General features: G+C 39.8%; 2 protein-coding genes across 3 annotated transcripts in view; one reads left to right on the top strand and one right to left on the bottom strand.

Moving 5' to 3' along the window:
* Positions 1-24,666, bottom strand: part of LOC124300331 (nuclear pore complex protein Nup88) — a 106,737-nt gene that overhangs the window by 36,138 nt on the left and 45,933 nt on the right. The gene's annotated exons all lie outside the window — the stretch shown is intronic.
* LOC124300332 (uncharacterized protein F21D5.5) lies at positions 2,015-5,635 on the top strand. Of its 2 annotated transcripts, none has more exons than XM_046754295.1 (8): positions 2,015-2,295; positions 2,557-3,053; positions 3,293-3,538; positions 3,625-3,696; positions 3,789-4,067; positions 4,180-4,461; positions 4,580-4,641; positions 4,956-5,635. In XM_046754295.1, the coding sequence occupies exons 1-8, from the start codon at positions 2,088-2,090 to the stop codon at positions 5,188-5,190; spliced, it is 1,881 nt and encodes a 626-aa protein (XP_046610251.1). In that variant the 5' UTR covers positions 2,015-2,087; the 3' UTR covers positions 5,191-5,635. The 2 variants fall into 2 exon arrangements, with proteins under 2 accessions (XP_046610251.1, XP_046610252.1); XM_046754296.1 differs by having other exon boundaries at positions 2,016-2,295; positions 5,067-5,635.

Genomic DNA, 24,666 nt, shown 5'->3' with positions numbered 1-24,666 from the left:
AACTCATTTTTGCTCGATGAATCACTGCTAGTAATCATTTGAAGTACACCGTACATATATTTTGTCTGCGACCTAAGTGGGAGCATTGATTTCTGTCGTGTTTCTTCCAACTTGCAGTAACAGTCCTCTCTTCGATCGCCATTTTCGGAACTAAAACCCGTAAGAATTTCAATTCCATCATAAACAAAACCAAATACTTTAATGCATTCGGCAGCTGCTTTAGTTATGGCGTTCTCAATAACAGCTTCCATTCCAGGTTGGACTGCGTTCCTTTGTATTGGCAGGAAAGTTGCTCTAATCGCTGTGATGCATGCGGAACGGGTGGCGTTGCGTCTTTCGGCGATTTTAGCCTCCACTACAAAATCCCTACGACTACCTTGTAGATTTGATACTTCCATGATTGAATCAGTCACATTATTAATAAAGTTAGTTGTTTCAGACCGTACAATGCTTCGAGCCATACTATCCAGTGAAGAAGCTTGCGTTTTTGGCCTTGTAGCTATGTATGTGTTTATAACATTATCCAACCCCATCGTTAATGCACCGCTTGCTTTGTCTCGGGTCATCATGATATTGTAGAAATCATGTTGACAAACGTTGTCCGTTTCATCGGATAATTTTGTACCGATATCCCTCATAAGGGTAAAACAAAAATTGATACCTCTTTCCAACTCTAGTAGCGAATACTCTTCGCTTAATTGAATCACATGCGACGAATCACTCTCGGATCCATACTGAGTTACAGACGTAGTAGTTGATTTCGTTCCAAAACAGCAAGATACTACCATTGAAAGCACCACAAATATAATACGTTGGTTTTCCATTTTGTTGGAATGTGGCTCTATTCATTTCTAATCGCTTTATATACTACTTTGTATTGTTGACAATATATTTAAATTTATGTCGATACAGGTGACGCTAAGTCAGTCGGATAATTATTTGATAAGCTAGACTAAATTTTAACATTTGAACGTGCTAAGCTGTAACTACTGTTTATGTTTGTACTAAAATTTAAAAGTAGTTCAATGAGTTTCTGTGGCATAAGGAATATAACCCAGTTTGATCTACATTAGATACATATTTGCGTATTGCAAATGTATTACCATAAGAAATTAAAAATTTCATACATGTATGTATTCACCCTACGTGGAAGTAAAGGCTCGCACAGGCGCTTTTCACGAATACTCAATATTAAAATAAAATATCGAAAGAAACGAAATAATGAAATAAATAGAAAAGTAATTATTGACAATAAAAAATAATAACGTAAGAATTGTTGGGCGCCAGGCACTAACTGTAAGTGCCATGACACTAGAAACGGACAAAAACAAAATCTTAATAAATAAAAGGAAATTGAATAAACCTCAACCAAACGATATGCTCGGCCGTCATGTCAGTGAGTGGTGAAGAGGAACGTGGGGGCGGAGAGTAAAAGGGTTACACACGCAAAACGAAATGGTTAATAGAAAAAATAGAAATTTCTTTTTGGGACAGGAATGGCAATCCTCGACTATACTACCTTGCACAAGCGGTCCCGAAATGGTCGAAATTATAGGATGCGATATCTACCACTTCGTCCGCGTCGCGGCGGGATCAGTGCTAATAATCAGCAAAAACCAAAACGCAAGATTAAAAATAATTTGAAAGAACCTTCTAGTAAAATATTTCGCGAGAAGATTGTGCCACGTAAGGTAAGTGTACCAGTTATGATCCTGTCCAAAATATTGACCTCTTTTGGTTGTATCTGTTTGATCCTTAGTTCTAAAATTGGCAAAAAATTGGTTTTAGCCGTCGAAAAATTCACAATTTGCGCCGTCATTTTATAATTTTATAAAATAAAAGGATCAGTAATCGGGTCTACACGTGTATGTCAATAACTGGTACACTTGCCTTACTCTGCGTCGTAGGCAACCGGCGATACCGCCGCGTTTATCCAGCTGCCTCCAATCACCACAATCGTGCTCCTACGATCTGCGAAGAATCAGACGGAAAATCACAAACTCTGGCACGGTGCGTCGCGCGTCGTTGCTGTTGGCTGCTGCTGGCAGCGTTCGATCAGCTCCAGCCGCGTCTGACTCGCAAGGTAAATGGATTCTGGCGCGTGTTTCTCGGCTACAACGAAAATCTCCGCGGTTCTCTGTTGTTTAATTAAGATGAGCGTGCCTCCGCAAAGTTGTTACATTTTCAGCGACGACAAATCGCTGCCGCCGATCTATCTTGCTGACGAAACGCCAACTTTCGTCGGGAGAAGCGTCGCCACCCAAATAACTGACGTTAAGTGCTCCAAGCAGCAAGGTTAGTTTTCCTTCGACCATAACCTAGCTTAACATGACCGTAACATCAATCTAAACACATTCTCGCCTCGAATTCGGACCCTGTAGGCCCGTCTCACTCACCAGAATGTTTGATTCAACAAGAAAAACGTCAAATAGAATGGCGAATTATGAACAAATCGTACTTTTTTCATAATCATTGTTTCAAGTTGTTTTATTATTCATTTTTACATTAGGTGAATATATCTGGTGAATTATTATTTTTTTCATGTGAATTCACCAGTATGGCTTTATGCAAGCTATGCGGATTACAAAGTATTTGTCAAACAAGTCGGCTCTCACTCGTCCGGCTTTAACGGCTTCAAAACGCAGAAGAATGTGAAATTTATCGCCAAACACGGAGACTGTTTGGAAATGCTTTACAATAAGTACAAATACCGTATAGAATTCAATCCGCCGCCGGACGAGAAGGCCGAGAGCGGCAGTCTCAAGAAGAGAATTTACGTATCTAGTTCCGATGGTGAAGAGGATGGGGTGAATCCGAGTAAATCAGCAAAAGCTAAGAAATTCAAAATCCTAGATGAGAATATCGACCCAGATATGCAAACTCCTGAAGATCATGTAGAAGATAACGTGCCAGCTAACGGCAGCAGAGAATGCAACCAAACGGAGGATTTGGAATGTCAGGAAAATTCAAAGCCGACAGAGCAAGAACTTTGGGAAGACATTGATAAGGCTTTACTAATATATACAAGCAAGGGTGTCGTAGCACGATCCAAAGTTAGTACGTGATTAAATGAATTTCATAGCCGTAGTTGTGCTTTACAAATTGGATCATTAGGTACTTTAGAGTTCGAAGAAAATGAAGCATAGTTTTGGTCTTGAAAATTCGTTAACGTCGCACTTTAAAAGTCAGGGAACTTCCATACAAATAAATATTCATCATTCAATTTAAACAGTAAAAACTTTGTGTTAAACTATAAAAAAAGAAACCTTGAATGTATTTTATGTTTTCAAAGATAGCAGCCTATGATATGGATGGTACCTTAATAAAGACGCAGTCAGGGCATGTTTTTCCCAAAGATCATAACGATTGGCAATTAATTTTCTCTGAGGTGCCTGGAAAATTGAAGAAATTGCACAAGGAAGGGTATAAAATAGTAATATTTACAAATCAGGGATCACTTAGTCTTGGAAAGTGGAAACCCAGTGATTTCAAAGTAAAAATTGAAAGGATTGTCCAAAAAATTGGAGTTCCGATACAGGTGCAGTTATGATTTTTATGACCTACGTAACAAAGGAAATTGTAATCCTGTATCCAAAAATAATCGCAAATATTTCGATGAATAAGGTGTTCATAGCTACTGGAAAAAGTATATACAGAAAACCGTTGACCGGGATGTGGGATTCGCTGGTTAACCATGTATGTGCGCAAGATTAAATTCAATTTACATTATGATTGATGTATTCGAAGGCTTCTCAGGGGAATAATATTAATGTAACATAAATTTTTAGAAAAACGAAGGAGTAACTGTGGATAAAGGTTCCTCTTTTTTTGTTGGCGATGCAGCTGGAAGAAAGAAAGATTGGGGGCCAAAAAAAAAGAAAGATCATTCGAGTGCTGATCGATTATTAGCTTTGAATTTGGGTTTAAAATTTCAAACACCAGAGGAACATTTTTTGGGACATAAGCCAGCGCCGTGGGAACTACCTAAATTTGATCCCATGAAATTGACCGAAAATACAGATGTAACAGACCCTCCTACGGCTAAGCTTAAATCAGAAAAGCAGGAGGTATCGCGTCGTTTCAACTTTTCATTTCAGCTATCAGATGTTAATGTATTTGTAATTTTCAACAAAAGTAATTGATTTTTGGCCATGTGACAAAAAATTACATTCTTAATAGGTGATAATTATGGTCGGCAGCCCTGGTTCAGGTAAATCACACTTTGCTAAATTACACTTGCCTACTTACCGTCGGATAAACCGAGACACCTTGGGCAGTTGGCAAAAGTGTATTTCAGCATTGGAACAAGCACTATCCGAGGGGAAGAGTGCCGTTGTAGATAACACTAACCCAGATCCAACTGTCAGGCAGAAATATATCAATGTTGCCAAGGCACGGGGGATTCCGGTGAGATGTTTCTTAATGGGGACGGAACTCGAGCATACAAAACATAACAACAAGGTACCGATTATTAAATCCTTAATAGTATAAGTTATACAAAGAAATTTAGAATCGATTCACGAGAAGGCGTTGTGGAACAACTTTAAGTAAGTGAATAAATCATTTGCTTTTATTATAGTTTCGGCAGCTCACAGACAGCTTACATGACACGATAAGCGACGCAATAATCCACGCGTACATGTGAGTAGACAGTCATATTCATTACATTCTGTTGACAGAAATAACTGAAGATATAATTCAGGTGACAGTAAATGTAGTGTTATGATGTAAAGTCGATTAATTGAATGACTAAATTCTATTACAAAAATTCGGTAAAGTTTTTTTTTTTTTTTTCTTGGTAATTGATGCAGTATGGTAAATGAAGTATTTCACTAAGGGTGGCAGCCTGCTTTTGTAGTCTTAACACAGGTGGTTGGGCAAAAATGTGACAACGCCGTTACTATAGCTAGTCTAGGTATATTTGAGATCTCACGTTGTTTCCTTTGTATTGTTAGTGACACAAAGTCGCAAGTAATATGGCGCTGTATCAGATTTGTGAAGCTACTGCTACTGTTGATCTTACGATTCTGCACGAACTTCGACCTCATGAATGATGAACATTACAGAAAGAATTTTAAGCCGCCAACGATGGACGAAGGCTATACCGAAATCGTCAAGATCAACTTTGTGCCAAAGTTTAAAAACGAAAAAGACAAGAAGCTTTACCAAATGTACCTGCTGGAAAAGTGATTCCTCAAGAATTTTACACTTCTATAATTAACACTTAAGCCTTTTCCAGTAATGTGATTAGATTTTATGTACACGACGATTATTTATATAGTTAATATTATTATTATTCAAGAGTTGAACAAAATTTTGCCAGTCTGATTTTCCAAGCAATGGCTATGCGAAATTATTGACGATTCCAGTGTATAGTTTTTTTCAAAAACTGTTTTATAGTATTACTCGAGTAAATAGTTTTTCCTCATTTAATGTAAATTTTCTTTTTTTCTGAAGTGGTTTACAGGGTCGATGATCGATAAGTTTTTTCGAAGTAATTGCTTTCGACGTAGAGATTAAATTTATTGATTTTATTGTGAAGACGGAAACGAAAGTGTTATTGTACAATGATTTTAGTTACCGATTGTTAATCATGATGTAACACCGTGCCGAATAAAAAAAAAATTTCGTACATAAAATCTTCCATATTCATAGTTACTCGTAGTGTGTACAGTTACTTGTAGTTCACCCAATCCTTCTTAGGTATAACGTGGAATACCGTAGCGGAGTACCGTTTATATTTATATTGTGAAAAACGTCGTTTGCAACCTGAATCGATTAATATGATTCTCGAATTTTTGATGAATCGTTATAAAATGTGATCTCGCGATTAATTTCGGTTGAGAAATGATGCATCATAGCTATCTTGAAAGATAATAAAATTGGGATAATAATTGAAAAAATAAAAATTGTCGTATTCCGATCGACAATTCCGATTATAAGGTAAAATATACGAGAGTTAAGCTTGTATACTTTCAATCAAACGCAGAGCCATACACAGTGATATTTAAAGTATTGAAAAAAGAAATTCTCCAAGGTCTCGAAATATCAGAGTTAAGTTAAGACCCTCGGGGTACTTCTGACGTTGAATTCATGTCGTATTCATGCTAATCAGGGTTAAGTCTGTAGCACGATAATGGAAAGAAACATTATAAAAATACTGGGCGGCAGGGTTGGTTCAGTCTTGATATAAGCAGGCGATGCTTCGGCGGCGAATAACTGGAAAAACGCTGGAAATACAGGAATTACGTTGAGCCTGGTAATTATTTTTCGTGCCCTTGGGTATAGGGAAATAGACAGGAGTTTTTCCTTCCCATTCTCCCTTCTTCTCGACCGCCGGCAAGCCCCGAGCGCGGATAACGACGTAGCAAAGAATTATAAAAAGAGAAGGGCCGAAGGGGGATGAGGCGAGATGGGGATGATATTAATGCATCAGGATTTAACCTCCACCCTCGGCCGAAGCATGAATGTTTATTAGTGCCAACATTTTTGCCCGGGGCTCCTTTTTCCCCCGTGATATGCTAACGGCGCTCGATCTGCGAATCTAATCGTCTTCCAGTAATATTCCCTGCCAATTTTCCAAGCACGTTTTTTTACAATTAGTTATTCTTTGTAATTACCTATCCTCCAAGTTCAGAGCGAGACTCTCAATAGCTTTGGTATTTTCATTTGAAAAATTGATAATTAATTTTCACATACTTATTTGCTCACGTGTCTCTCCGCTTGAAATTTCCACAAAAGACGGCTTTGTAACCCCGAAACGTAAAGTTATCCATCACATAAATGTTACATTTCACGTATATCCAATCATTTGGTTATCCCACGCCAATAAAGCAGTCAAGCAATGCTTTTTTTCGACGTAATTTACAAATATTGACAATTTAAACTAAAAACTTATTAAATTCATCAAAATGAATTATAACTTATATTACTCAAGGATAGTTTAGCTTTTTATTAGTGAAAATTATTGAAATCGATTTAGTAGTTCCAGAGATTACCCCCTACGTATAAACCAATAAATTTGACCTCTTTGTAATTTTAGTACAGATTCAATTGTGTTACACTTCATTAGTTTTGAGAGATTCTATTACGCGGGACCTTCAGCATCAATTCTGCTCTGATTCATTCTCTCATTATTTGGAATTCAAGATTTTATCAAAGGTATATTCATACATATATATATACATACATTAGGCGCATTATTGCGACAGTTTGTTCAAGCTCTTGATGGAAGGTAAATTTCGATATTCACGCTAATTGTTTTGACAATTCGTGCTGCAGTTGTTTGAATATCCGGCAATCCAATTCAAAGTTGACTCAATACGTATAGGTATAATGCAGTGCGTTATTTATCGCCAGATTTTGCAACAGTATTCGTTTATCATAATTATAACAACCGCTGTGTCTGTGTCTCCTTCGACCCGAATATACCGTACAGTGTTTACAAACAAATGCAGTAACAAATTAAAGCAGTAGCAAGAAACGATTGTAAAATGCATATTGTAGCCTTCTTTCACAAGAGTGAAAGGCATGAATTAGAGGATGGGAAGGATCGCCCCCGTGTCCTCGCATCCCTTGTCTTGCTTGTCAGCCCCGTCGTTCCTTCCTGGGTGTCTAAAGGTCGGGCATATAATGTACGTAAGGATGGCAAATGAGGATGTTAGGCAAATAATGCAAGGCAAACCCGTCCTGAGATATAGTCCGGCATTTGTCCATATTAAGGCAGTGTCAGCTCGCACTCGGTTGTAGGGATGGACGAAAAGAGGGGCGGGTGGGTGGCAGAGGGTCGGTGGGAGGGCGGGGGGGGGATGAAAATTATATTGCCACCACGTCACCTGGTATTAGTCAACCTCGCATACCAACGATAACTATGTGTGTTTTGAGCACCCGTTATATCGCTACGTGTCACATTTCTCTGTTGGAAGATAAACGTAAACTCCGTGTGTTGTAATTTCGTTTATGCAATGGACATTGTGCCACAGGGTACTCAGAAAAGGGCTCGCCATCTCGTACCGGAATCCCGTCAAAATTCACCAATTTGTAATAGTCGGTACATATAAAATCCTTAGTTCAATGTACAACTTGCGTATAAATATTCGACATTTTTAAAGAAGCGACGCCGTATGAACAATGCATTTTTTGTAGCATCATTAAAATCACAGTTAAATTCTTTCCGCAATTATTTTAATCCATAAATTGCACATGACTAAATGCGATTTATGAGCTTGCTCAAAAAATTTTTCGATCATCGATCATTCTTTTATTGCTTGTGTCAAGTATGTTTTGTTAATATAAAATATAGAAACGTTTACCGTCAAAGAAACACCAAGTTTCAACGCATGATCAAACAAGTAATGCTATTTTTTCATTCGACAAATTTTCCGATATTCATATTTTTACGGACACCTTGACGGGATCAAATTGAAATAACACCGTATTTGAAATTTCGAAAAATTTTCTCGAACAGCGCGTTCACATGAGACGAATTTCAGCGCGACAGGTGAAACGAATGTGGATGGCAAACGAAGTAGCCAGTCGGGCAAATAAATCAAGAGGTAATCACGTAATATCCTAATGCTCTGTTAAGTTGACCGAAGGCGGTCCTGATGCGACATCCGATAAAATATAGTACCCTGGTTTTCGTTTTAATTTACCATATCGTCGACTCGTGCGTGCTTGCCAAAATGTTTTTTTGATAAGATTAGCTGGGCCAGATTGGCGATAAATGCTCTTCAAATTTTGTACATTCGGTACAGCCCAATTTACTTTATGGTCGATCTTATCCGAAAACAAAAACTTGCCAACCGCGCTAAGTGTTATTCCCCCCGTTCCCCCTTGCCGTCAAACCAACCGACCTGTGGCGGGTGATTTCAACGCGTTTCAAAGCTAATCTAGTTTCTACAAACGCAGCCATCAACTTCATTGAAATCTGCTTATTATTTATTCATAAAACCACGTAACGTAGCTACAACGACTTATAACCTTGTAAATAATTGATTAATTTGAAATGAAAAAGTCCAGTGATAAGTGAAAACTAAAAGCGAACGTGTATAATCTTATTATCAGAATAAAGTAATGTTTATGAAAATTGTTATTTGCTGGTTCGTTACTCAGACAGAACCCGAAGTACATATAATATACGTATAATATATGTGATATGAGTAATGTATGAAAATATCTTTTGCTGACGCGTTCAAATTTTTCAATAGGTATAAACATATATATTACATTGTGGGTCATTAAACTGTATTTTACGAGTAATTCGATGTATCACGTACGTATCGTATGATAATTTATCATATATTTTTTGAACAAATATACGCATATGTGTCCATATTATTGTTCTCAATAAAAACGAGTTGTATATGCTAATATTTAATTTGCATGGCCTGCAACGAAATCTTCCTTCAATAAAAAACCATTATGAATATAAAGGTTTTAATCTACCGATTCTATATCTGCTTTCCATTTTTTGCTGTCACGTACAATACGTTAGATGGTTTGATGTTTTTTTTTTTTTTGTTAAAAATTCAGAATTTGTTATCTTTTGTTTTTGCATTTACACTACTTTAATCTATTTAAACAGTTTCTGTACATACAAAGTCAGTTCGAACTGATCGAAAGAGAAAGAAAGATATCGCTTAACGTTGTTTTCACCCCGATGCGTTTAATCTTACAAAGAGATGAACGAATGATTAAAAATAATTAATATTCACAGTTTTCTCTATACAAGTTTATACACTTCTGATTTATTCATTTAGTCTTCTCTCTACACGGAAAAAAAAATTCAGCTCGTGGAACTAAATATTAGATAGTTACTTGTAAACAGTTCGTCGAACTAAACGTTCTGTTATTGGAAGAGCACTGCATGGTTCGTATAACTGACTGTTAGTCAGCTGTCATAGCTGTACGTTGTTCAGCTCTCTCAGCTAAACAGCTTCGTTCGAAGAGCTAGACCAGAATTTTTCGGCTCCGCTCACAGCGCTTATTATTAAATAGTACAATTATATTGCTATTAGTATTATTTTTCATCATTATTATCATTATTTATTCAGTGTCATTTACATATTTGAATGGACTATTTAAACAATTATCTATCAATTGTATTTAAATCATACTCATGAAATTTGAAGGTTATGAAATATGTCAACGCACCAGAGCACAGCGCAACTTACAGCTCTTAGAGCAAAACCATTCAGCTGTGAGAGCTGAACAACTTGCAGCTATCAGAGCTGACTAATATATAGTTGCTGTAACTACAAGATAGACCGTAGAGTGCGTATAGTTACTGGAGCTGTAGAATACAGCTCGCCGAACAGAATTTTTTTTTCCGTGTATCTAATAAAAAAGTTCTGAACAAATGAACCGGTAAAAAAGATTATAATAACAACAGTATACGCATGAAGTTGGCGGTGAGGTGAGATGCCGAAAACAAAACAAAACGCATCTAGCAAACAAAACTTCCTTTGACAGCTGTCATCGGCTGCTTCTGACAGTCTATGACAAATATTTTTATAGGTATCCGTTTCTGACACGCAAAAAATAAACATGCAAACGAGAATCATCAAGATGATTCCCGACGGAAATTGTCTTTTTCGCGCGCTGGCGTATCGTGTATACGGCACTCAAGATCGACACGCAGAGGTGAGACTGAGTATCGTTTCAAATATATCATACTGGCAAACATGTCAGCAGAAGTAATGAAACAGAACTCGAGGAGAGTTATATCAGAGAAGAAATGGGTTTCTTCGGATCCTGTAAATCCTTGATCCGGTTAACCGCTAAGTAACGGCCTTCCCAGTTTCTTTGTAGTTTCGGACATCGTCCTTTCTGTCTTCGATGTTGAAAGAGCCAGACAGAATCTCCGGGATTAAATTTTATACCCCTGGCTCGAATATCATAACGAGTTTTTAATTTGTCTGAAGCCATAGAAATTCTACTTGTAGCAAAGCTATGAATTTCTTTTACTATGGGGAAAATAATAACTATAGCAAAATAAGTCGCCAAATGCAATTGGAGATGCATGGCATCGGGGGTTTTGTACATGTGAGTGGATTCCTTTACGAAAACAATCTGAGCAGACCTGCGTAGGGAGCCAATAGCAATGTCGGGTTGATCGGAAACAACCGATCAACAGTTGCGGACCTGTCATCGAATCAGTCTAAGCGATTATCTTTGTAGTTTGAATCTCGTATTCTAAATAATGAGTTTTCTTTTTTTTCCTTGTGTTAACGGAATATTTCTTGTCACAGACAAACAACCATTAAAACCTGCAGCTCGGACTTGCGAACGTGAAGAGCCAAGCAAAGTCCATTACAGATACACACGGCATAGCAGTTGGGTCTCTACTAATATGGCAAAAGCCAATTAAGACCCTTGAAACATTCACGTTCACTTAGGCTGTACAACGACGGGAAAGTTTGAAGCCTGTTAAATGGTCGCCAAGGTAGCAATTAATCCATGCGACGAGGCGCGTGGCGATATTTTCGTGAGAAAAATCGGTAAGTCGGACTTGTTGAGCGCGTGTAACGCATAAGAGGGTTCGTACATTTGCCGGTGGTTAGTTTTCGAGGTTGGGTCAACCGGGGGTCACTGGAGTAACGCGAAACAGGGTTGTTGGGATTAGCTGCGCCACGGGAACAAGTTCAACTTTATAATGACCGTAGTAATACGTAGAGTCCTCGTGTACGTTCGTCACCTCCAACAAGTTGGCTTCAACGACTAGACGTCAAATTCATCAAATTTTCACTATTCTTTGCATATTCGTACTTCGATCCGATGAGGTGCGGCTTATCCGTTTTCACGCGCTATCGCTGTCGCGGTTGAAATTGAACATAATAAGAAGCGAATTTCCCTGCAATGAAGCTGCAGTCATTGCTTCAATCAGAAGTTTGAAAATAAAGTATGGTAAAGACCTGATATTTCAAACAGTCTTGTTTTTGAAGCGAGCTCTGTTACATCGACACCAAATTTTCTATAAATGATATGAAAGAAATAGAATTTTTCGTTTCTGAGTCTACACGGAGATCAATATAATGGAACGCTTGGCAGATAAGACTCTGTCACAAGATCAAAATATGAATGGAAAAACTATGAACACTTTTATTTTTGTGAACGTTAGTTTCGTTTTACGGGCAAAAACTGGATCAAGGGATCTTATGAATGATTCTGCACGTGTGACGAATGAAATTTCGTTGTCGGTTTACACGTGTACTACGGTCAAGTATAGGTACGATGCGAGATCTTTTTCCCTTTTAATTTCTGTGGCAATAACCCCACGCATTCTTTTAATGCGGATGAGCCGGCCTTTGTGCGTTTTTAACATTCCTGCAAAAATTTGACAAAATATCTTTTGACCAAGGTGGGGTAATAAAAAAAGTCGTCTCTAAAACACAAAACAAAAATCTTTTCTAACTTGCCTGCGCACTGGTATAACACATGAAGGGTAAGATATCCTCACATTTTTGACTCACCTGAAACAGAAGAAAAAAAAAACGGAAATTAAAACTCAAGTCAGCGTGCAGCGTTCGAACATGTAACCTACTTGAAAATCACAAATACGCACAGTACGACGATGACGCGAAGTGTAAATAGCTGAGTAAACGAAGATTGAGATAATTTTTTCAAGAAAATATCCACGTGTCGACTAATATTTAAAAGTTTCTCAATTCAAATAAAATATTATTGCATTATCGAGGAAGTATGCTATCAGTATAGAAACAGATGCTTCAATTGTAAATATCTGGGGTTGAAAAAATATTAACATATAATATACGAACACACGTGATCGCATATATTTGATTAACATATATTAAGAAGTTTATACGCAATACAGTTCGAGCAGGTACAAGTGCCCAACAGTTAAGTAAATAAAAATTTTCGCTATTGTTTACGCGTCGATTTTGAGCATAGTGAAGTACGGTGTACCTACGGTGGTGGCATAAATTTGAATTGAACGAAGCAGGACGCTATGGCGCATTCCTGGCCGGAGTTAATAGCTTCACAACGATAAACCGTGGCGTTCTCTCTCCTCTGCGTTCGTGCTCCAGCCCCCGTTCTCTCTCTCTCTCTCTCTCTCTCTCTCTTTCTCTCACTCGCCAACTACTATCCCCTGATAATATATGTTCGAAAGCGATGTGGAATAATTGACTCCGTCGAGGGATGAAGAGACGGTATCGCGACGTTAAACTTTCACCGAATAATAACTTGAAACCAAGAAGCCAATCGTTTCGCGGTAATAAAGCATGACCGATCATTGAGGGGTGACGATTTGAAAGGAGAATCGGCTGACGGCAGCGGACGACGCTGCTGACGCACGAGCCAATAGTTTCTAGGCCGGAAAAGGCGTTATAGGGGTTATAGAGAATAATTTAGTGGACAGTTTGATATACAAACAATCTTTAATGAAATTCTTGGTGTTCATTAATATCGCATTACACCCGCTCGCCGCCAGCCACTGTTCGTACCCTCGAGTCCCCTTGTCCGCACCCCCTTGTCCTCGCTTCGCCATCGTTTTCACCCCTTTAGCGTCGAGGACCACCCGCATGTGTTGACAGCGTGCAATGATCACCCGAAATTCCTGAACACCACCAAAGCCCATATTCTAGGTGTGGATGTTACCGGAGTTCGAGCCGGTTTCAGCTAGGCGTTAAATTTACAGCCACCCAAGGCAGTTTTGTGTATATACGTACATATACTATAAATGTAGAATACAATCCTCAAACCCAGTTGGCGTCAGGATAGAAAAATTTCGTGCAATCGTATGTGAGGAGAGATTGAACGCCGTTCAGCTGATTTTCGCTAATAACACAGGCCGACGTATGAATAATTTTCGGGATTTGTTTTCATTTTTATTGCTATTATTCTTTATTTCACGTGTTCTGAATTCAGAAGTGTCTGCATTGTCTTTCAATCACATTTGGTTTTTCTACAAAATTGAAAAAAAAAAAAAACGTTCATTATATATTTTTTAAGATAAAGTCAATTTATTCAATTCAAAATATATCTATTCAAACATTTAGAAAGAAAATATCAATTACAATTGTTACATTACGATTTTTCTCAATAACATCTTTTGCGCTTTCCCATAAAATTGCGCCTGGGCATAATTTTTTCTTTTTTGTACTTTATATGGAATATTACGTTTTAATGACCAACTGTAATTAGCCATCATATTTACAATCACTCGACCTTGCTATCTTGTTTCCATATTTTTGATGTCTTTCGACTCGTGGAGAGAGTGTCGAGACTTAATAGCTTGAATTATAATTCGAAAATAATAATTTTTATGAAAAAACTGAAAATGAACACCATAATGATTTTATTAAAAAACCTCATGTGATACGATAAAACGAGTATTGGATTCGTAATCAGTGTCACCGAATCAGTAAAACAAGTTAACAATGTTTCGGAAAATAAAAATCGTGTCGACCTGTGTAACCAACAAAAACAGATACAACAGGAGTTTTTCTACCGCTTTTGTATTCCGATAACAATTTTTTACACAATCCAATTCTTTTTGGCACTGGAGTTTATGCAGTTGGTTGAATTACAATGTTGCTAAACCAATTTTGACATGCTTTTCATTGATGTGAAGAAAATCAGTGACTCGAGTTCCAGTTTTCAGCAGGTTTTCAGGAATGGCACGTGGATTGACCACGTGGTAGTTCCGTAGTGGGCGGAGCAAATCGACGAGGTCACTACGCGAACACGTGGCTCTTTACGACCCTCTGAAAATCTATCAATGGACGGACTATAAGCCGCAGGCTGAATGGACTCTTCAGTCACAGCGTGCGGTTTCCTCTTTGAAGTTAAATTTTAAGTAATTAATTTTATAACGTAACGATATCGAAGGATCATTGATAATTCCGACTTGTTCACTTATACGTATGCATCGTGCAGGCGATGGACTCGCAGAGTTCTTCCTTTTTACTCAATTAATAACTAATCGTGCAAAGAATCGGATTATCATTCATTCAGAAGTACACCGCGTATCTACTTGAGGTATAGAAACGAAACAAATTCATTAGGAAATTAGAGTATACCGACGAACCTTCTGGGAGCGTTTCCATACTATCGCACACCCAAGTGTATAAGGTAATTTTTTTTTCCTCACGTGTTGTAAAATTGCGCATAATAAAAAGGTGTACACAGTATAAGCTAGTCTGGCGTTGCTCCGTGTCGTAGAATCACTGTACAAGCATTTATCACTGATGGTATACATAGATTCTAGAGCTCGGAGGCACGCTGCTTAATTATTTAATTAATTATATAATTATGCCAGTAGAGCCTAGAAGCACGCAGCGTTTTGCCCGTAAATTTCTCTATACCCACCCGCTAGGTATACATATTCTCACGCAAATTTTATCGGCTGTATTAATGTTTAGAAATTTTTACATCATGTGGACTCAAAAACTCGCGAGTTTGAATGAATTATGCCAACGTACGAGCCACGCCCGACTCCATCACACCTTGTTTTCTGTCCAGCCTTTGAGGAATGTGCGATACGACACAACACGATACGCGCTAAACTTGGCAAAATATTTTTCGATTAACGAACAGTTTTTCACGGGTCAGTAGGACTTAGCCTAAGAATATGATGTACCGGCTTAGAAATTTAAGTGCTGCAATACTCGTGATTGGCAATAACTTATTCAACTATCATAAGTTGAAGGTAATCTTTTTACGAGAATTATTTAATTTTGGTCTTGTTTGTATCGGTTTCAAGAGACGCTTCAATTTTCGAGCAATTTTCGTGAAACATTAAGAGGATTGTGGGACCTCCGTCAAATAAGGCACATTGTATTTTTAATAGTTCTTTCTTTTTTCAAGTAATCAAATCTCTCCAATCTCTAGGAAATTATGGGGCTTTATGATTGTGCCTGTGGATTGGCTAAAAAAAGTTCGTAAAATTGAGACATAGTTTGCACTCGATTTGAGATTATGGTAGGCTAGTGCAGCTGAATCAGATATTTTCTAGTTTCTATCACGAGTTATCACAACTTTTCTAAGTCAACCTATTAGCGCAATTATAAGCCTTCGATCATTGGTCAAAGTTTAGAGAGATTTCATTAGTTAGAAAAATACGATTTGCCGCACTTGACGAAGTTCCGACATCCCCTTAAGTTGCAATAGAATTTATTATCCCGCATTAATGGATGCATGTCATCTTTAAGTTCTATTAGTACGACGCGGAGGAAGGGAGGGAGGAAAAAACAGCAGTCAGCAAAGCGACCCGTAATGCATTTGGTCATTTATATTAACCCTGCTGGGCTTTTATTCTGAACCTGACCTCGAGGGATTCATAAAGCAGCGGTGAAATATCGCGGCAGAGTAAGTTACGTCGTTTAGTATGATTTGAGCTTGGCTAATACGGTTTAATAATGTATTTTATGTTTCGGGACACCATCACCGTACAGCCGCGGTCGAGGATTGTAATAGGTAGCGGTATGCAAAATGGGGAAGGTGGAATTGGAACCCCCGCAAACACACACACACACACCGATAGCCTTGTTTTTCATTGCAGGTGACGAGAATGATTCCAGGTCCATGAGGGGTTGCACAATTCGCTACTCAGCAAGTAGGTCAGCGTCGTATCACGAAAGATCGTTGATTAAACCTAGGCCGATACTACTGCGCAAAAGACATGCTAGTCGAGGAAATAAAGCAATGGACTGTCGATTTTTTGAGCAGTAAGACGGATTTTAATGCGGTTTTTTGCATTCGCTTCGTGAGAGCGCCTACAAACCTTGTGAACTAAATTGATTAATTAATTTTTTGAAAATGCATTATGGCATTAATAATATGCATTTTGCAAGTGCACTTCCAAGAGACACTAAATAAAAAATTTGCTACTCGGGGGTTTTTGGGGTCGCTGAACACGAATATCGCCACGGCAACCGTCTCCGAGGTACCTGGTGCCCAGGGTGGACAGTATCAACGTCTTCTCCTAGAGTTTTGGCGAAAATTGTGATCGAATTTGTGATTGAATTAAGAACAATATGCTTTAATTGAGGTAAAAATGATAATACTCAAGATAATTCCAGAAAAAGACGTTGAAACGTTCACCCTGGGCACCACGTACCTCGGAGACGGTTGCCGTATCGATATTCGTATTCAGTGACCCCGAAAACCCCCAAGCAACGAGTTTCGACAAATTCGATCACAATTTTCGCCAAAACTCTAGGAGAAGACGTTGATACTGTCCACCCTGGGCACCAGGTACCTCGGAGACGGTTGCCGTGGCGATATTCGTGTTCAGCGACCCCAAAAACCCCCGAGTAGCAAATTTTTTATTTAGTGTCTCTTGGAAGTGCACTTGCAAAATGCATATTATTAATGCCATAATGCATTTTCAAAAAATTAATTAATCAATTTAGTTCACAAAGTTTGTAGGCGCTCTTACGAAGCGAATGCAAAAAACCGCATTAAAATCCGTCTTACTGCTCAAAAAATCGACAGTTGGGCCGTTTTTAGTGCTTTATTTCCTCGACTATGCGGCTTACAGAGAGAACTTTTATGCAAGTACGACAGCCGCGGCAAGGTGAGTTTGAAATTACGGACTACAATTCGCGGTGGCTCCCGATTCCCAGGGGTTAATCCCGAAAGCGACGCGGGGAAATCGCTACGCCGTAAATAATGAAGATTCTACTTTTCATTGTTGCACTAATTCTGGTTATAATAACACTGCAGAAGTGCGGACGGGGCAGGTCCGTGTATAACGGCGATACATATATATATATATACATACCGGCCTCTAGCAATTATCATAAATTACTCTTATTTTATTATAACGAGCCACCCCATTGTTGTTAAATCTGCCTTTTTTAATATTTCTAAAACTGCGCGGATACGTTCCGCCATATAAACTACTCCCTCTCCTACTCAGCTTCCTTGGACACTTTTTCGTATTCCCTTGTAGGTTGTGGTGTATGCGCTTCTCGCTCGTCTTCTATCTCGTTTTGCAATTTAATTGCATTTCCACCTCGGGATTTCTTCTTCACCTCTGCAGCGAATCCACTGCTGAATTCTTCTCGCATCGTGAATATTGTTACGGATTAGGGATTTGACGTTTCGTAGACACATTTCGTTTGCAAGGTTCGTCAAATGACGATTGAATGTTGTTGCGTTAGGTACGGATAAAACATACGTAGCACGACACGATTTCCTTGAACACTGAAAAAATTTAGGTGAATCTTGTAAGAATCGACCACCCTATTTTCAGGATTTACAAACCATCCGATTTCAGTGATCTACGGATTTTCCATATCAACGTACATTGCTTAAAACTTAGGTGATCTAAGAAACAAGAGAGAAAATAGCGTCACATGTTTCTAGGTAATACAAATTTGTACAATTATAGCATCGCAACCCGAAAGCCACACCCCGTAGCCATTCGCGACACGAGACCTGATCCTCGACCACGTGAAGAACACGACGAAAAAACCACGTTTTCCACCAACGCATGGAAAAGCAATATCGGTTCGCTTCTTCTCGTCATTTCGATCCGCGTTATTTAACGCCAAATGTATTGTCATCGTGACGTTGAGAATTGGTAAGGGAGTTGAAACCAACGAACGTATATTTGGACAACAAAATTCTTTCCACATCGCGGGCGTGAAACCTTACCCATGGGATTAGCTGCCCGGTTCGAAGTTTGACGGATTAAGGGGGCAAGGCGACAGGCCTTGCATGACGGTCAAATAATGTTAGTTCGTTAGCCGGGTCTTCAGTTTAGCTAATGAACCGACAGAAGCTCGTATGGACGGTCAGCCGGTCAGCCGGATATACAGAGGTGGACAGCCGAGCGGAGGAGGCGGATGAAGCGTCCGCACGGAATGACAATCAAGTTTTATATTAATGTTTGTTCGGGCTGCACCCATCTGTATATGGTGATGATTATTCATTTAATCAAACCCTGGACAAGACTCTAACCTGATTACTTATTGCACATTTGCGTTACCGACTCCTCCACCACATCCATCCACGCAGGCACACGCCTTGGACATGATTCAACAATTCCCCAAATCTAATTGCGTTATGGACACGGAAGTTATGACGAAGTCGTCCGCATCCGGTCCGATCGCAACGATACGGTCAATTTTTCGTTTGCCCCTTAATGTAGAAAAATTTGAAGGAAGGCGCTTGCGTGCATCGTTGGATTGCGAATAAGAAATATGGATTGGAATTAAACGTGACGTCTCCGCGTTCCGAGAAGAGAAAATTAATATAAAATATTTCCGAAGTGCCCAGAAAAGAATTAGAATTCTATGGAAATCAAATGGGTTTCGCATGCCTCCTCGGGCCGACGCGTCGACGTCAAAATGAGTTTGTTATATCCGCAACGACGCGAATTGAGGCTGTATATTATTATTTTATTAAGCAATAATATAGAGAGGCGACCGAGATATTAGAATACTCGGGTAGCCGCTATGGTAATACGGGGTATCCGTTCCATGGACTCCCATACTCACGAGGAGGGCTGACATAGCGCCACGCAATTCCGCCAAGTATGCAGATCTAAGAATTCAAATGGCCGCCTATGCCACCCGTAAAATGGCGGACAATCGCGCTCGTAAACCAGTATATTAAAATTCTATACCATGGTCAGGAACCAACAGGGCTCACCGATGCGACGATGGCCTACCTTATAACTTACAGAGCACTATAACCCTTCTCTTCGAAAGGCGAGTTCGTGTAACGCGATAATAGACGGAATATTTTGATTCGCTTGCTTCTGCGATCACACAGATCCCTGTCTTAGAATACCGCACGAGCGCCGAAACGTCCGAGAAGAGAAATAGAGCGACGTAATCGACGAGTGAATCTTTTCGAATAGGAAAAAAAAAAAAAAAAGTTCACAGAATTCTCATATCCAGGTTAATATCGGGATATAACCAAAGCGATGGGGGCTTCACTCAGTTATATCTTTGCATGGAACAGGGATTATGCGAAACACCGGATTAGTTCGGAGTAGCAGCGCGCGGGAAGTAAGTTCATGATGGCGAAAGGCTCAAAGTTTAGCATACTAATGCGAATCGGTGCTATTAACGATTTTATAACGTTTGAACCAAGTATTTAGAAGGTGCCACGTTGCTGTCACTATGGCAACGCTCTATAGTTGCTTAGCATATTAATTAGCGTTATTATCCCCCCCCCCCCCCCACCCCCCCTCCCATTCTGTATCAACCGAAAATTCCACAACTGTCTTATTATCGTCACAGTCTAGCTTCCCTGAATTAAAATCGCGTCGTGAGAAGAGGGCAAGTGTGAGCCGTACCAGGTGATTCCAGCGATGATCCGCCTTTCTACCCCGATTATACCCCTAGTCAAGTCTTGCAATGAGAACCTGAACGTATTCCCCATATTCACACTCAATTTTTCCGAGCATGTCAGTTAGAAATCCGTAAAGTTCTACCTGGCTATGAGGTGAAGTCGGATTTATAATTGTAAAAATAAAATAAATAATCCAAAGGCGTTCAAGACTAGAGAGCCCACGCGCATAAAAGATTCTAAGGATGGCTGCACACGGTGTTCTAAGGCCAAACGGAATTACGCGTCGATTGGCAAATGTCTAGCCGATAAATACGAATGTCAAATCGGGAATGCGTTATAGCGATGGTAACACACAAGTCGTCTGGTAACGGGTACTGGCCCATAGCATAGTAGACTGACTTAACTTGGCTGGCAATAATAAAATGATATAGGAGGCGGAATATGCATTTAAATTATCGCCCCGCGATAATAATTTGCATACCTCTACCATCCCCACCTCCGTGGGTTTCATCCCTCTCCCCGTCACCCCCTTTCCATCCTCCCTCTCCGTCGAGCCGGGGCTTCCTCTGCATTCTCCTGCCACCCATACCTCTCTTCTCTTCTCTTCTCTTCTCTTCTCGATGCTTCGTTCGCTTAGTTTAGCTCCGTTTAATTTAAATAATACTTCTCCGCTCTGAGAGCGGCAAGATATACATAAAATAGCCATAACATTGTAAATTATAACTGATACGGCTTATATCGCGTTTATGCATTTGCGCAAACGATTACCGACTCCTAGGGCCGCCGTGGGCAGGGCTCGCACTCGTTTCCTTCCCTTCCCTTCCTTCCCGCCTTACACCCCTTGCGGAGGGATGCGAAATTAGGAACCGGGGATGATACAGGCTCCAAATTAGTTCCGTATTTGACGTTTTACCGCGTATATACCTCGAACATCAAGTATATTCTCCGTGCACGACGATTACCTCGTCCATTCATATCCACGCATGGGGAAAGAAGAAGAGCGGTTCGAAAAAAAAAAGAAGATGGCCACCCCGAGTTTGCTTCTACCTTCGCATCAGAGGTAGTGTGGGTAGAGAGCACGGAAGAGGGTTGGAATTTCAACTCAGGGGTAGTGGGTTTCGGACGAGAAACTGAATAAAGAAGGGTTGAAACCTGCGGGTAGTATTTTAATGCTCGACCGTTATCGCCGCGGGTTCGGGTCAGTAACGAAAGATACATGTAAGTTGACCCCGCCTTTGGACCTCGTTGGTCGCTTATGAATATTAATTTTTCGTTCGTACTGAGGGGGTGGCCGAGACCGACCGCTACAACGCTCGAGAACCCCGACAAGAACAAATTAGATCTTCCTTCCATATATTACCCTTTTATTGCGCCGGTGCTCTTAAAATCTGAAAACCCACCTGCGGCCGCGCACCTACCATCCTACCTAACCACACATCATTTTTAAAAATTTTTTATTTGTTTTTTTTTTCACGTTCTTTTAATTCGCCTTCCCTTTTTCCCTCTTTGTTTTTACCCCAATAACGACGTTTTCGCGGCGATGAATAATCACCGGTCAAATTTAACTGCACCGAATCGGACCGCACGTTGGAAATATGAACCTAAAGTACGATTAATACATACTGTTCCAGTGAAATGAAACTCGATCAACTTGAATCGGAACTCGAGGAGTTAAACGAATCTTGCGATAAACTTCCTCCGGTAAATTTCTTTCGTTCCGATATTAAGAACCTGCGAAGTATGTTCCGAGGAAGCGAGGCTGTAACGAACGGAACGAAGCGTATACACGCAAACGTGTGGAGAAGTTGTTCGAGCAGTACCCACACCCCCCTTTCAGGTGTAGGTAGGTTGGCGGGTACTTGTTTTAGGGATGAGATTTAGTTTGGTAATAAGGTTTCCCCTCGCCTCGGAGTAGAAGAGAATGGGAGGCTGTTTGGGCTTCTAAGATACGACATTCGTGCTGTGGTTTTAACTCCCGGTTATATCTGTAGTTATGAAACTGCTGGATTCGCGAAAGTAGATGCGAACATGTATACGTGCACGCGTCGGTGCGTGGAGATGTTGGAAATATCAGGTGGTACACCTCCTCCGTACACGCAGTGCAGCTTGCTGGTCTTTATACTTGCCACGCTTTGCCAACCCGTGAGTTGTATGGAAATTTACATTACACACGTACGAAACACAAACGCGACTAGTAACAGGGAGCCTCGAATTTCATTCCGCAGAGGCCGAAGTTCGCCCCTCGAGCACGTGAACGGACCGCCGACCCGACCACGCGTATAAGTTACTCTCTCGCGATAATTGATACCCGTGATTAGTTTATTATTATTACTATTCTTTCGCCTGATCCCTCAGCCGGCGCTGTAAAAATTTGTCATTCGCGGTTGAACACGCTGCTCAACTATACAGTCGATACCGTCGATGTCGCTGTGCCGGATTAGAACCCGTTCCCGCCACGAATAATTGACTGAACTTGTGAAAGAAGAGAGGGATAAAGAGAGAGAAAGAGCGAGTAAGTAGATAAAACGCGACAATGATCACGAAGGCTGCCTTTACTAGTCGAGGGTTGCCCCGAGGTGTGGTAGTCTCGACAGAAGAGAGTAACTGAAGGGGGTTACTCTTCACTTATAACTCTCAACTCCGTCGAGTAACACGCCCTGGTTCTCATCCGATCCTCACTGCACGCGTAATGTTGAGAGGAGCTCGCTGTCTTAATGGATTTTACTATAATTGTAAAATATTGTTCAACTTGCTAGGCGGCAAAAGTATACACATTACACATACATACAGGTACGTAGGTAAATAAGAGGCATTCCACCTCAAACCGACCCACGGCTGAGCCTCACCATCGGCGATTTTATTTATTTCTAAGTGTGTCGTAGAATGTACACAAAAAACTGAGTTTTATATCCGTTGGACCACGGGTTTGATTTTCATTACTCGCGAAAACACCAAAATCGAATTATCGAATAAATAGTCCTAATCGATTGGCCTAAAATTTTTATTATGAATTCTTTGTTAAAAAATGAACATTTTGAGACCAAGATAGAAGTGGGAAAGTTTTGGTTTCAAAGCAAAAGGCAGAACCAGTAATTGATAAGGGAGAAAAATCGATTTAAATGTAAATTTCAAATATACGAGTTTGTATTTTATAAGTTTGTCTTACTTTTCACTTACTTGTTCCCCCTCTAGCTTCCAAATCAAAAACTTTCCCACTTCCACCCTGGTCTCAAAATTTTTTAAAAAGAATTCGTGAGAAAAATTTGAAGTCAATCGATTGGAGCTATTCATTCGAAAATTGGATTTTCGTGTTTTTGAGAGAATTAAATCAAAAATTGAAAATCAAACGCGTGGTCAAGAAAATCTAAAACCTGGTGAAAGGCGTATTGTTCGTACACTCTACACCGTACATGAAAACAAGAAGAATCACCGATGGAGAATGCTCCATAAAGAAATGTGAACTTGTTGGAGCGTCGGCTTTCAGTCAGGTAAAAATCTTGGAATAAATTCATCGTGACGCAGCCGAGATTGAGAAAACAGGGATTCGTAATTATGCTGTGTAACATGTACATTATTATACAAGGTAAAAACACTTGATAGTTTTCGCCGAATTATACGTAAAGGATCAAGTTTCGGGCATGATGAGATAGAATAAGTGATAACCTTTCGAATATTTAACCAAAATCGTTTGGCAAAACTTTTGGAATCCCAGCGTAGCTAGGCGAAGTTGGATTTGGCAATCGATTCGCGAACAAAATGGGCAGACATAGTCACGAATATCATTTCTCTTTCCGCGACAACCTATATTATCACCTACCCTGCATGTATAACCGCACACCAGCGACCATAGCACTCGGAAAACTCGGCGACGAATAACGAGTGTGGCGGTGCGATAACGCCTCGTTTGACAACCGAAAAATAGTTCTACATTTAAGTACAACCCCCTCGCGTCCTCCAGAACCCCGGGAGGCCAAACCCTCCATCATTACAATGACGGAGCTCGCCCGCTATATTCAATTTGCCCGGGAATTTTTCAACGGTCGCCATATTTATGGTTGCGAATTTCACGCTGACATTTTTCAGTCCTATACGTTCTCGTCACTGGTACAATACTTGCGTATCGAGTGTTATTTTCAAACGGAATTACATGATATTCGCAATCTATCGTTTCATCGCCAAATTAAGCCTAAAGAAGATTGGTAATATCGTTTTCAACGGAACAATTGTGAGACCATTTAAAAAAAATCGCTTTCTCACCTTTTGCAAAGTAACAACTTGAAATTTCTTCGAAAGATGTACGCGTACGTTACACCTAGATTCTCGTCGAGAAGAATATTCAGGGCAACACGTCGCGCGTGAGAATAAATTCTAGTAAATTTATACCTACATCCA

This window comes from Neodiprion virginianus, chromosome 3, assembly GCF_021901495.1.
Source record: "Neodiprion virginianus isolate iyNeoVirg1 chromosome 3, iyNeoVirg1.1, whole genome shotgun sequence".
NCBI classification, from domain to species: domain Eukaryota; kingdom Metazoa; phylum Arthropoda; class Insecta; order Hymenoptera; family Diprionidae; genus Neodiprion; species Neodiprion virginianus.
The sequence above is the reverse complement of the archived record's forward strand: the minus strand, read 5'-3'. Positions and strand labels throughout refer to the sequence as shown.

Excerpts from the sequence above, each read along its gene's own strand:
- LOC124300332 (XM_046754295.1), top strand. The coding sequence starts at position 2,088 with ATGGATTCTGGCGCGTGTTTCTCGGCTACAACGAAAATCTCCGCGGTT. Across the intron at positions 2,296-2,556 it reads TAAGTGCTCCAAGCAGCAAG|TATGGCTTTATGCAAGCTAT; the intron begins GTTAGTTTTCCT and ends TGAATTCACCAG. Across the intron at positions 3,539-3,624 it reads AAATTGGAGTTCCGATACAG|GTGTTCATAGCTACTGGAAA; the intron begins GTGCAGTTATGA and ends TCGATGAATAAG.